Raw genomic sequence first — 14318 nt, forward strand, 5'->3', positions numbered from 1 at the left:
TAGACTTTCTCCAATGTCTTTTCATTAAAAATAGGATTATAACATATATATTGCTAAAAATGGAACTGAAGCAATCACAGTTATAAGCAGATTAATAAAATCAAAAGAAAAAGTTCCCCTACAATAGACAGGGAAAAAGTTTCATTCTGGTTTTTTTTGTTTGTTTTGTTTCCATTATCAATGGAGTGGACTGCATAATTTCCTCTGAGATTCCCAGCAGCCAAAGTAATTGGATAATGAGATCAGTTACAAGAAACATATTGTCTTTAAGATATGAGAATCTATTGTAGAGGAGAAGAAAACTGAAGGATGAAAGAAATGTCTATGACAGGGCTGTATAAAGCAGAAATTATATAGAAACCAGTATTTCTATAATACAAGTCATGTAAGAAACACACAACATCTTGTAGTTTCTCTCAAGGAAAGCCTATCAAACCATGCTAATGTTTCAATCAGTGAATGGCATTTAATAACCATCACCATCATAAAAGTCAGAAATTTGTACCTATGTCTCTATAATGTTTTAAATAAAATTTTAACATTAGATCTTTAAGAACATATTCCAAATACAGTGTTTTTATTTTGATATTTCTAAAAGAATACAAACTCATATTGTTCTTTCCAAAACTACATAGAATTAATCTTTAAACTCACCTGTGATTCTTTCACATTTTCAACAGTAAAGTTGAACCAGACTCGGAAGCGTGGATTGCAGGTATCAGGCCTAATGAATAGATCATACTCAAAGTCGGAGATCTGGTCCACCCGGCCAAGGTTACCTAATAACAAAAAATTTTTAATTGAGTTTTATTATAGTGTTATGCAAATCAGTGATACATACAATTATATTATATGAGTTTAAAATCAACATTTGTCACCATTCAGCACATGCATATATACATTACTAATGCAAGATAAAAAGATGCAGAATGTTCAGTGGTCCAGCAGAAGACCTTTCAACTCATGTGTGGTTTGTTTAAGACTGAAAAAATCTGGTTGTCCTACTTAGAAAAACAAAAAAATAATCAAATACAATCAAAAGCATATATACAATAGAAAGGCTTTAGAAATGATAGTAAAGACAACTGGATTGCATAAATTACAAAACAGAGTGTGGCATTTAAACTTCCTGATTTGCCACCCACTGGGTATAGGACATTGGGGAAAGGGAAATAACATTTATTGAAGACAATTTGCTAGCCACTGTGCTAGACAACTTTTAAAAATGATATTGTTTAAATCTTGAAGCAAGAGTATGAAAGTTATCAAAGGGTCAATATGTGGTAGAGAATAGCATTGCCTGGGTGAAACATAAGGAGTTACGGTGGCACAATGATTAAAGCTTTCAGCTCGCAACCAAAAGTCAGCGGTCAAGCCCATCAGCTGTGACATGAGGGAAAAGACATGGAAGTATGTCACCATAAGGAACTGAAGCCAAGAAAACCCTATTCTGCTCTACAGTGTCCCTAAGAGTCAAAAGCAAACAGAAGTAACACAGTCTCTTTCCAGGTACATTTTCCTACTCCAGTTAAGAAGGCAGAATGTAAACAGAGAGCTAGTTATTCCATTAATAAGTGAAAAGATTTAAAATTTACTAAGCACCTACTTTGTAAACGGAACTGAACTAAGGACTTCACATATTGTGTGTCTCTCCGTCTTGATAATATTACACAGACTGGTGAATTTCAAACCAAATCGTCAAAAGCTAAAGAAGAGTCAAGATGATTACAAACAGAAATAAAGTAACTGATTGAGAAGTTGATATTGTACTGCTCTCGAACTGCACAGTAATATCCTACTTTAAAAATGAGTTCTGGTGTGCCTTGATCCAAAAACACAGAATTAATTTTTAACCTCATATACATAAAGTTTTAAACTAGTTTATATACTACCTCTATTGGTGTGCCAACTGGTTTTTTGTTTTGTTTTGTTGTAGGCTGTAGGGGACCCTGGTGGCATAGTGGTTACATGTTGGTTATGATCTCCAAGGTTTGCAGTTTGAAATCACCAGTTGCTCCTCAGGATCAAGACTGGCTTTCTACTCTCAAAGCCAGAGTCTAGGAAACTCAATTCTACCCTGTCCTATAAAGGTCACCATTCATGATGGCAGCGAGATTGGGATTTTTTTGTTTTTTCATTGTGTTGTACTAAAGCAATAACCTGGAAATCAACAGAGCTGAATTCTAGCTTAATTAACTATGTAATATTGGTTGATTATCTTAACCATTCAGAGCTAGATTTCCAAGATGAGAATATTGAATGCATTTGTAAGGTTCCTATTCACTCTATCCTTCTTTGTTTGCCTGGTGTTAAAAGCTGGTCAATCAGGCAGTGATCCAAGATAATAAGATAATCCCACAAACCATATCAATTACCCTTAGGTTCCTCTTTCAGTACCTTATTGTTACAATCCAATTTTCTAGGCACTATGATGTAGAATATGAAACACTTATTACAAAATTGTGCTGAATTTAGAGTTTAAAAGCTCTACAGTCAAGTTTTAGATCTACCACATATTTGGGACAGTAACTTAACCTCTTAAGGACTACTTTCTCAACAATGAAGTATGAGTCAAATTCAAAGTTAATATTTTCTGAGCATTCTTAGAAGCCACACATTGCCTTACAAGTTTAATGACCTATCTCTATGAAATAATTTATATTATCATACAAAGGAATAAAAGACAATGTGATATTAGATAATTTTTCTATTCTCAGAGTTGGGTTCTAAATTCAAGTAATAGAGCATTAATATTACTATATTATATACTTACTCTATCTAATAGGGCTGGGTAGAAAAAAAGATCCTAAAAAATGTTCATAAATTAAAACACTCAATAAAATTACTTTGTTAAATAAAGGAAAATACCTTGTTTTACCATCTAAAATTCTATAATGCTAATATTAAACATTGATGCCTACTTCACCATTCTAAGAACAGCAACTTTTTCTTTTAATTCTGAAATAGTATATCAATTTTGTTAATAATGACATGTTAAATTGTTGCTCAAAAGTGTACCTAATTATAATTTACTATATGTGCCTATCAATTTAAAGTTTCACGATAACTTGACATCATTTATATTATTAAACACTCACTTTGACCTCATTATGAGTGTACTGACACTGAGAAATATCTAACCAGTTGCCTGATATGCCAGAGTAGAACGCTGCTGCATAGGAAATTCAGTGGCTGATTTGTTAGAAGCTGATTGCCAGGTCTATCTTATAAGTCACTTTTAGGTGAACCTTTTTATTTATATTCCAAGTGTATTAACCAATTGCACACTTAGTACTTACATGTACTTAGAAAGCACAATCTAGATAAAGCTAGACTTCACTTTAAAATACTTATAAATTGCTATCCAAGATACATTGTTTTCATTAGATGCCATCACGTAGGCTTCAAATCATAGTGGCTCTATCGACAACAAAAGAAGCACTGCCCAATCCTATGCCATCCTCACAGGTGTTGTCATAGCTGAGCCCATAGTGGCAATGGTTGTATTCATGTATCTTATTAAGGCTTCCTGTTCTTCAAGGACCTGTTCTTCAATTATTTTACCATGTCTGTTAGACTGTGTTGACTACAGAAACAAAGTCATTGGCAATCATATGAAAGTGAGAGAACTGTATATAAAGAAGTAATTATGCATCATTAAAACATCCCAGCCAGGTGAGTGCAGAGTGGAGACTCGAAGCCCATTGACAGGCAACTAGACACCCTCTTACTGAAAGGTTGTGGGGAGGAGATGAGCCAGTCAGGGTGGGGCAGCAACGATGAAACATATGCTCCTCTAGTTCTTAAATGCTTCCTCCCCCCACTATCACACGATCCCAATTCTACCTTACAAATCTGTACACTTATACAGAGAGCAACTGGAAACACAGGGAATCCAGGACAGATGACCCCATCAGGACCAGTGGTGACAGTGGCAATGCCTGGAGGGTGGAAGGAATGTGGGGTGGAAAGGGGGAATTGATTACAAGAATCTACGTATACCCTCCTCCTGGTGGGATGGACAGCAGAGAAGAGGGTTGGGGGTGGGGGGGGGAGATGTTGGACAGTGTAACATATGACAAAATAATAATAATTTATGAATTATGATGGGTTCATCACGGAGGGGGGAGTAGGGAGGGAAGGGGAAAAATGAGGAACCAATATTAAGGGCTCAAGTGGAAGGCAAATGTTTTTAGAATGATGATGGCCACAAATGTACATAAGTACTTGACACAATGGATATATGTATGGATCGTGATAAGAATTTTATGAGCCCCCAATAAAATGATTTCAAAACAAAAACATCCCAGCCTAGTCCAGATCAAGTCCATAAATTGGATATTAGCCCATAAATGCTATATTAGCCTATGAATGCCTCCTTAGACTCACACAGCACATGCAATGATGCTGAATGCAGGACTATCACAGGCCAGTGGGGGGAACGTCCTGTGAGTCCAATGGCAGTGGACACATCTCCAGGGCTCTGGCTGCCATCAGAGTGGCTCCATATGGCTTATCAACAGGAATGTGCAGCAGAGAGAGTGTGTTACCTGCCTCCAGAGAAGAAGAAACTCTCAGAATCGTCATGAGAAGACTACAACACAAGCAGGGATTAATCAGGCTGTGACCTGATTGACGGGTGAGACTCCACCCTTTATTCTTTTATCAAATTGGCATGAAATTATGTAATTACCACACCATGTATGATGCCTTTTTGAGGGACTGCTCTCTTCTGAAGAGGTATCAAAAGGGCATGAGAAGTCAAACTGCCTCTCTCCTAAGGCGCATCCTCGCTTTATTCTTTCCAAGCCAGGTTTGTCTTGTACTGGACCTATATGGTACTTTCAATATTTTCACCATCATTATTATTCAAATGCATCAATTCTTTTCCAGGCTTCTTTATTCATTGTACAGCTCCCACATAGATATTAGACAACTGACAATACCATCTATTGGCCAGGAACACCTTAGTCCTCTCAGTGACATATTTGCTCTTTAACACTTTGAGATGTCTTATGCAACAGATTTGTTCAGAGAAATACATCTTTTGATTTTATGACTGCTTCCATAAGAACTGGTCATAGATCTAAGTAATGAGGTTCTTGAAAACTTTAATCTTTGCTCCATTTTTCAGTGTTGTCTATTGTTACAGTCATGAGGACTTGGATTTTCTTTATATTGAGCTCTAATCTGTACTAAAAGCTGTAGTCTTCCCCCTACCCACAATTTTACTGGCACATAATTTACATATAATACAATTCAATAACCTAGTCGTTCAATGATATCAAGGAGAATTGTACAATCATTACCACATCAATTTTAGAGCACCCCCCCAAAATTGGCTAAAACACCTTTAAAACAAGTTGTGCAATCACCACCCATTCTAGTGTGCCCTCCACACTCCAGCCGTCATCATTTTCTCCAACTCCCCTTTCCCTCACTACGCCCACCCCGCCCCTGTGCACCCTCTACCTCCTTGTATAAGCAGACTGCAGTCTTTTATCTTCACCAGTAAATGCTTAACATTGTTTGTATGAATAGCCCAGATGGTTAATAAGCCTTTCTCCAAACCTGGCGCCACGCTCTTCTTCATATAGTTCAGCTTTCAGATTATTTGCTCAGTGCACAGATAGAGGAAGTATGAAGAAAGGACATGGTCTTGCACACACCTTTCCGGGTTTTGAATCATTCAGTACTCCTGTGTTCTGGTCTAAGGATGGCTGCTTGGTCTACATACAAGTTTTATATGGGCAAAATGAAGTGTTTTGAAATCCCTGTCCTCAATGTTATTCATAGGTTAGTATGATCTACACAGATGAATGCCTTTGCATAGTTAATAAAACACAAGTGACCGTCTTTCTGATATTCTCTGCTTTCTATCTTTCAAGATCTATCTGTTATCTATCTATCAATATCTATCAGAAATTATAGCGCTCATTCTAAGTCTTTTTCTCTATTACTTGTCTGTCAGTTTGTTGCATTGTGGTGGCGTGTGTGCTGCTGTGACGGTGGAAGCTGTGTCACTGGTGTTTACAATACCAGCAGGGTCACCCAAAGTGAACAGGTTTCAGCAGTGCTTCTAGCCCAAGAACAAACTAGGAAGCAAAAACAGGGTGTCTACTTTGGAGAAATTAGCCACCCCAAACCTTATAGATAGCATCAAAACATTGTCAGATTCTGCAGATTTAATGAACAGAAAGAGAAAATTGTCAGAGATAGTGCCAGAAGACGAGGGCCTCAGGTCAGAAGAGCAAACACCAAGCTCACTGTCAAAAAGGTGACACTGATTTATAGCTACCCTATAGAACAGGGTAGAACTGCCCCTGTCAGTTTATGAGACTGTAACTCTCTCCAGGAGTAGAAATCCTCAACTTTTTGCCACAGAGCAGCTGAGGTTTCAAACTCTTACCTTTGCAGATAGCAGCCAATGCTTAACCACTAGGCCACCAGGGTTGCTCTTCTGGTTGAAGGCATTCAAAATATGACAGAGAATGAGCTGCCTTCTCAAAATAATGTAGACCATAAGCACGTGAATGGAGTAAAGTCTTCAGGACCTTCATTTACTGACTAAAAATGAGAAGAAACAGCACCAAAAATCTAATCACCAGAACTTGGAATGTATTAAGTATGACTCAAGGAAAATTGGAAATTGTGAGAAATGAAATAGAAAGCATCAAGATCTACATCGTTGGTATAAGTGAGCTGAAACAGACCGGCATTGGTCATTTTGAATCAGAAATATGTTTTACTATGGGAATGAAACAATGAAGAGAAACAGTCTTGTGTAAGATCTCCCTTGAAGTTCAGTCTGTCTGTGATAGAATTATATACATATTTGCATTCAGGGAAATCAAGACAATATAACCATTTTTCAAATTTATACACCAATTACTAAAGCTAGTGATGCATAAATTGAAGTGATGCATAGCATCTTTAGTCTGAAATTGACCAAACATGCAAACAAGATGTATCAATAATTATCAGTAATTGGAATGCAAAAATTGGAAACAAAGAAGGAAAACAGTTGGAATATACCTTCCAACTATAGATGTGATAAAAATGAAGCTGGAAATCACATGATAGAATTGTGCAAGACTAAAGACTTGTTCATAGCAAATATCATTTTAAAATAACACAAAATATCACCACACATATAGACTTTTCAAGATAGACAACAAATAATTAAAATGACAATATTTGTGGAAGGAGACAATGGAGACGTTCAATACCAGCAACTAAAACTAAGCCAGGGCTGATTGCGCAATGAAAACAGTTATATTCTAGTAAACTGGAAGTTGTCAAAAATGAAATGGAACACATAACGATAGACAACGAAGGTGCTAGTGAGCCCAAACGGACTGGTATCATATGTAAGTCCAGGTGAAGCTGAAGGTGAAAGACATCCAAAAGATGTGTGACCTTGAGTGTATCACACCTGAATTCCAAGAATACATCAATAACATATTTTCTGCATTGAATCCTAATAACAGAAGACCTGATGCGCTATGGGAGGATATCTGGAACAGCGCTCAAGAAGAAAGCAGAGTGTCACTAACATGACAGCAGAAAAATCAGAGTGCGTGTCATAAGAGATTCTACAACTTCTCAGAACCACAAAGTAACGATGGCAAATGGAGGAAATGATGAAGTTAAAGAGCTGATGAGAAAATTTCAAAGACCTAGAGTAAGAAAACCAAAAAGGAAGAACACATTCAGCAAATCTTAAATTAAAAGAACTGAAGAAGAAAAGATCAACTCTTGAGCTGAAATATTGGAAGAATCTATGGGCAGAATATTGAATGATTCATCCAAAGAAGATGGAAAGATACACAGACTCACTGTACCAAAAATAACTAGTTGGTATTCCACCATGTCAGGAGTTAGTATATAAGCAAAAACCAATGGCACTGAATGAAGGAGTTCCAGCTGTGCTGAAAGAATTACACAAGAAACAAGTGTCCAAGAACTTACAGACTACCAAATGAAATGGTTCAAAAGACGATGAAGCAATAGAAGCACTCACTAGTCTGTATCATCAGGAAATGGAGAAGACGCATATTTGTGCCCATTCCAAAGGAAGGTGACCCAACAAACTCCTTGACCGATGGAACACTCTCATTAGTATCACACGCAAGTGAAACTTCCTGAAGCTAATCCAACAACTGTGGCAGCGGTCCAGAGACAGGGATCTACCAGAGGTTTCTGGAAAAATTAAGTAGAGCATGTAGAACAAAGGATATTATTGCTGATAACAGAGGGAACTTGGCTAAAAGTAGAAAATACCAAAAAGATGTTTACTTTTGTTTCACTGGCTCTGTAAAGGAATTTGTGTGAATCATAACAGACTATGGATGACCTTGAGAAGAATGGGAACTCCAGAGCACTTCAATGTGCTCACTTGGAACTTGTACACGGATCAAGAGGCAGCTGTGAAAACAGAACAAAGGAATATTTCTTAGTTTAAAATCAGGAAAGGTGTGCAACCGAGTTCTATATTCTCACCATAATTATTCAATCTGTTTGATGAACAAATCATCAAAGAAGCTGTGTTATATGAAGAAGAACATGACATCAAGATTAGAGATATTAACAACCTGCGATATGAAGATGACATGAGCTTGCTTGTTGAAAGTGAGAAGGACTTGAAATGCTTGCTGATTAAGATAAACAGTGTAGATTTTAACATGGATAACTACTAAATATAAGACCAAATGCCTCAGAACTAGATCAATAGGTAACATCATGATGAATCAAAGAAATTTTGAAAATCTCAAGGATTTTGTCTTGCTTGGATCCACAATCAATGCTCATTAAACAGTAATATAGGGATAAAACAATTCAATGAATTGGCTAAATATGCTGCATAAGACTTCTTTAGACTATTGAAAAACAAGGATATTATCTTGAAGGCTAAGGTGTACCTGACCAAATACCCATGGTATTGCAATTGCTTCATGTGCATGTGAACGTTGGACATTAAATAAAGAAGACTGAAGAAGAATCCATGCTTTTGAATTGGGGTGCTGGCAAAAATATGAAAGTATAGGGAGATGCCTAAAAAACAAACAGATCTGTCTTGGAAGAAATACAGCCAGAATGCTCTTTAGTAGCAAAGATCACCATCTTGGTAGTACTTTACACATGTGATTGGGAGAGACCAGTCCCTGGAGAAGGATTATCATGCTTAGTAGAGAAAGGCTCTCAACAAAATGAACTGGCATCGTGGCTACAATGTTGGGGACAAACATCAGAACAATTCTGAAACTTGTGCAGAACCAGGCAGTGTTTCGTTCTGTTGTACATAGGGTTACTATGAGTCAGAACCAATGAAATAGCACCTAAAACAAGTCCTCTTCTGAAACTGGCTTGAATTTCTGGTAGCTCCCTGTGTAGAGGATAAGGAACACTGGTTGCTTAAGGGACAAAGAACTTAATCATAGTTAAAATTTTGGAATAGTTAATGGTGATTATAGAGCAACATTATAATTTATATCAGAAAAATGTTCATATTAAAAATGTTGAAATAGAAAAAATGTTATTATATTCACCCAAATTAAGAGGAGTCGCCAGTTTGAAATAGTGGTGTCTGGTAACTCTATTTTTATCAAAGTGTTATAGGTCCTCATTAAGGTTTGATTTCCTTTCCCACTTTTTACTGTTAAGAACAAAGAGCGATATTAGAAATGAGATATTTATATCCATTTTTGAATGTTGTAAATTCAGGTATTGTGTGGGGTTGGCAGAATTTATGACTTTTTTGTTTCTTTGTTTAATGACTTTTTCTCTCTATCAACTATTGTAAAAAATTGTATCATTCTTAAGGGAGAGTCGCTAAAGGACACAGTATAGAAGGCATTGATAAAAAATATTGACAGAAGTAGTACCTTTTTTTACATGTGACAAGCTCAGATAAAGTTTTCATCTCTCTATTCTATCTATCTATCTATCTATCTATCTATCTATCTATCTATCTATCTATCTATCTATCTATCTAGCTAGCTAGCTAGCTAGCTAGCTAGCTATCTATCTATCTATCCATCCCTATCTATCATCTACCTACCTACCTACCTACCTACCAAGCTATTAGCTATCTACCTGAAAGTATTCACATTTTTACATCTTGGTAAACACCAGTTTCTATTCACTGACACTTTTTCCTTTTCTTTAAGAAGTCTGCCCATCTTATTAATATTAATAATTCTAATATCATTTGAATTTCATGTATAATAACTATCAAAATTATAACTACATTGTTTGGTTAATTGTATACTAACAAAAGTTTTAATAAATCATTCAAAAATATTTTTAAACTTGTAGCTCTTGTTACAGGAAATAATTCTGATATCAAATAATAAAGTGACCAGTAAAAGACTTTCATGATAATATCTATATTACATTAGGATAATTCTATGAAAAACTGGTAAAAAGAAGGGGGTGCTCATGAGTAACAAAGCAACAATCTAAAATGTGCTTAGAAAATTGTTTACTTTTCAATGTATAGCATAAGGTTAGTTGCTTCAGGTCAATCCTGCCTCCCAGTGACCACGTCTGTGCTGACCAGAAGTGCTCCCCAGGGCTTTCGGGGTTGTGGCGTTTAGGAAGCAGGTCTCCAGGGTCCATCTGGGGGGGGGGGGTTAACTGACAATCTCTCAGCTATTAGTTGAATGCTTATCCATTTTCACAATCCAGAAACTACATAAATGGACACTCAACAGCTACCAATTGCATAGCATTTGATATATATCAAACACTGCTATGAATACAATAAGTATATTAACTTACTGGCACTTAAAGCTCTACGGCCGGGAAGTAGGTTCTGTTACCGAATCCTGTTTTACCGATTAGAAAACAGGTATGGAGAGACTAAGCAGTTACCTCTAGGGCATAAAGCGAAGTAATCCACAGAAACTAGATGACAACCCAGATAGTATAGTGTCAATTCTTGACTTTAACCATCACACCAATTTTTTAAGTGGTAAGGATAAAATAAATAATACTATAAAGATAAAAATACAAATAATGAGTAAGAAACAAAAGACCACCATCAGTATTTTTAAGGCCAGGGAACATTTTTTTTTGTCATGGAACAAGTAAGAAATACTTGAGCTGAGAAAAAATTCAGATTGGATCAGGAGGGAGGTCAACTACTGACCTGTAGGAGGTTCAGGCTGGATCTAGAAGAGGACATGGAACAAGGGATATCATTGCTGACTTCAGATGGCATGTTAGTCTGGGGAGACTAGGAAAACAAAATTCATAGACACTCATATGTTTATAAGAGCTTTGTATACAAGAGCGTTGAATATAGAGAAAACATCCCAACCCAGTCCAGATCAAATCCCTAAGTCCGATATTAGCCCATATGTCTGATATCAATCTCTAAAGTCCTCTTCAGTTTAACAAAATACACACAATGATGCTTAATATAAGAAGATCACAGACCAGTGGGTGGACAGTCTAGCGGATCCAGTGGTGTTGCCCATATTTCAGTACTGGCAGGGGTCTTCATGTAGCTCCTCCGGCTCCAGAGCTCTAACGGCATCAGCGTAGCTCCATCAGGCTCCTATCAATAATGTCTTGTAGGGAGTGTGCCTGTAATGCCTCCAGTGAGCTATTTTATCCCTCAGTAGTTCCAAATGAGGTCATCAAGTTGTGGCTTGATTGACAGGATCAACTACACCCCTTCACTCTGAAGTCTCAAGCTGACAACAGATTATGTAATTACCACAGAAGGGTCTTGAATGAAAGCAGAGAATATCAGAAAGAGGTCTACTTGAGTTTTATTGACTATGGAAAGGCATGTGGCTCAGAACAAATTATGGACAGTCTTGAGAAGAATTGGAATTCCAGAACATTTAATTGTGCTCATGTGGATTAAGGGACAACTTATCAACAGAACCAGGGAATATTTCATGGTTTGAAATAAGGAAAGGTGTGCAACATGGTTGTATCTTCTCACCATACTTATTCAATTTATGCTGAACAAATTATAATAAAAGTTGGATTGTGTGAAGAAGAATGCTGCATCAGGATTGGAGAAAGGCTTATTAACAACCTGTGATATGCAGAAGGCACAATCCTACTTGCTGAAAGTGAGAAGGACTTGAAGCATTTCCTGGTGAAGATCATGGATTGCATCCTTCAGTATAGATCACAACTCAATATAAAGTTGTACAAAATACTGAAGTTTTTAAGGATCTTATCTGTGTGGATCCACAATCAACACATGGAATTAGTAGTCCAGAGATCAAGAGAAATGTAGTCAAGAAGGCATTGGATGAGAGAGGGAACCCAGAGTCGACCAGCAGGTTCCTGCAGGGATGAGCGCTCTGATGAATCCCTCGGCCGTGGCAGAGGGATGTGACAGCTTTGCTATCAGACAGAATAGTGGAGATGCAGTCATGACACATTAATTAGCTTAAAATGTGATGCCTGATTGTTTAATCTCCCTTTTAGCCCTTTTAAAATTTGTTCTAGTTTTTAATCCTGCCTGTATTTTTCTCTATTGGGTATTTTCTAAGATTTATTTTGTTGTTATGGTTGATCTTTTGTTTTCCTTTTTTATATTTTTCCAGTATATGAAGACCAGGATAGGTGAAGCTATAGAGGATTAGGGACTTATAGGGGGCACAGGAAGGGGAAATTTAAGGGAAATGGAGAGCCAATAACAAATACAAGAGGGAAGAGAATGTTCTGGAATTGATGTATAGATGATTGATGTATACAATGCTCTTTAATATGTCTAAAGTATGATAAGTGTATGATATGTGAACCATATGCCAATAAAACAATATTTTTAAAAGAACAATGCATTGGGTAAATTGCACAAGACTTCTTTAGAAAGTCAAACATATTGTAAAACAAGGATGTTACCATGAGAACACAGGTGTGTGTAATCCAAGCCATGATATTTTGAATTGCCATGCATGTAAAAGGTGAACATAGGGAAGTCAGAAGAAGCATTGATGTGTATGAATTGCAGCACTGGAGAAGAATGCTGAAAGTACTATGGACTTCCAAGAAGATAAGCCAATTCGTCTTAGAAGAAGTATGGCCAGAGTGCAAGGCTTCCTCTTACATACTTACGACATATTGCCAGGAGAGACAAGTCCTTGAAAGGGGGCATCGTGCTTAGTAAAGCAGAGGGGCAGTGAAAAAGAGGAAGGCCCTCAAGAAAATGAACTGACCCACAAGTTGCAACAATGGGCTCAAGCACAGGAACAATTCGGAGATGCAGAGGACCAGGTAGTGTTTCATTCTGTTGTGCATGGGCCGACACAGACTTAATGGCATCTAAAACAACATTTCTCAGAAGTACACACTCACTGAAAGTTAAATTAAAAAAAACTAACCTAAAAAAATACTAACCCTAACAATTAACATTTCCAAATACATTGTAGCAATACATATTTGGCTACTAAAAGAAATATTTCCCTTTGATTCAATCACTAAATGTTTATTCATCGTTTGTTATGTAGCAGGTATTCTACTAGATAGTACATGATTCCAATTTGATAAATTGAATAGTAATTTAAATTATAGACCCAGAAAGCAAGACTGTCTGTGTTCAAATCCTAGCTCTATTTTTTACTAGCTGTGTGTTCCCATATAAGTCCTAGTGGCACTGTGGGATAGCAGTGAAATATGTAATAGTTATATAATTTCATGTTAACTTAATATATGGAATCCAGGACAGATGATCCCTTCAGCGCCAGTTCTAAGAGCGGCAATACCGAGAGGGTACAGGGGAGGTAGGGTAGAAAGGGGGAACTGATTACAAGGATCTACCTATAACCTATAATGTGGGGGAGGGACAACAGAAAAGTGGGTGAAAGGAGATGCTGCACAGTGTAAGATATGACAAAATATAACACTCTATAAATTATCATGAGGGAGAGGTGAGGGGGGAGATGAGCTGAAACCAAGGGCTCAAGTAGAAAGCAAATGTTTTGAGAATAATGATGTCAACAAATGTACAAATGTGCTCGACACAGTGGATGTATGTATGAATTGTGATAAGAGTTGTACGAGCCCCCAATAAAATTACTAAAAAATAAAAGTGTAGGGGTGGAATCTAGCTTGTAAATCAGGTCACAGTCAGATGGTACCTGTTTGTGGGTGTGGCTTTCTCATAAGGAGGGACCTTGGAACCTCCCATCTCTCTCTCTGCCTTCACCTTCATGCCAGTGAACCATGCTGAGACCTACTCAGCCATTTAATCCACAAGATTTATCACCCACGAGGCTGTAATCTTCCGGTATTTTACATTAGGGACCCAGGAACTGTCATTCTCTCTTTCTCCCTCTCTCCCTCTCTCT

The 14318-nt window shown here is 37.1% G+C and overlaps 1 protein-coding gene across 1 annotated transcript in view; it reads right to left on the bottom strand.

Annotated features, from left to right (window-relative positions):
- AGBL4 (AGBL carboxypeptidase 4) overlaps positions 1–14318 on the bottom strand; it is a 1434684-nt gene that overhangs the window by 1310703 nt on the left and 109663 nt on the right. Inside the window, exon 3 of the mRNA XM_075532449.1 lies at positions 655–779. Coding sequence (XP_075388564.1) covers positions 655–779 — 125 coding nt within the window. The remainder of the gene's footprint in view (positions 1–654; positions 780–14318) is intronic.

The sequence above is a fragment of the Tenrec ecaudatus genome, chromosome 1 (assembly GCF_050624435.1).
Source record: "Tenrec ecaudatus isolate mTenEca1 chromosome 1, mTenEca1.hap1, whole genome shotgun sequence".
Taxonomy (NCBI): Eukaryota; Metazoa; Chordata; class Mammalia; order Afrosoricida; family Tenrecidae; genus Tenrec; species Tenrec ecaudatus.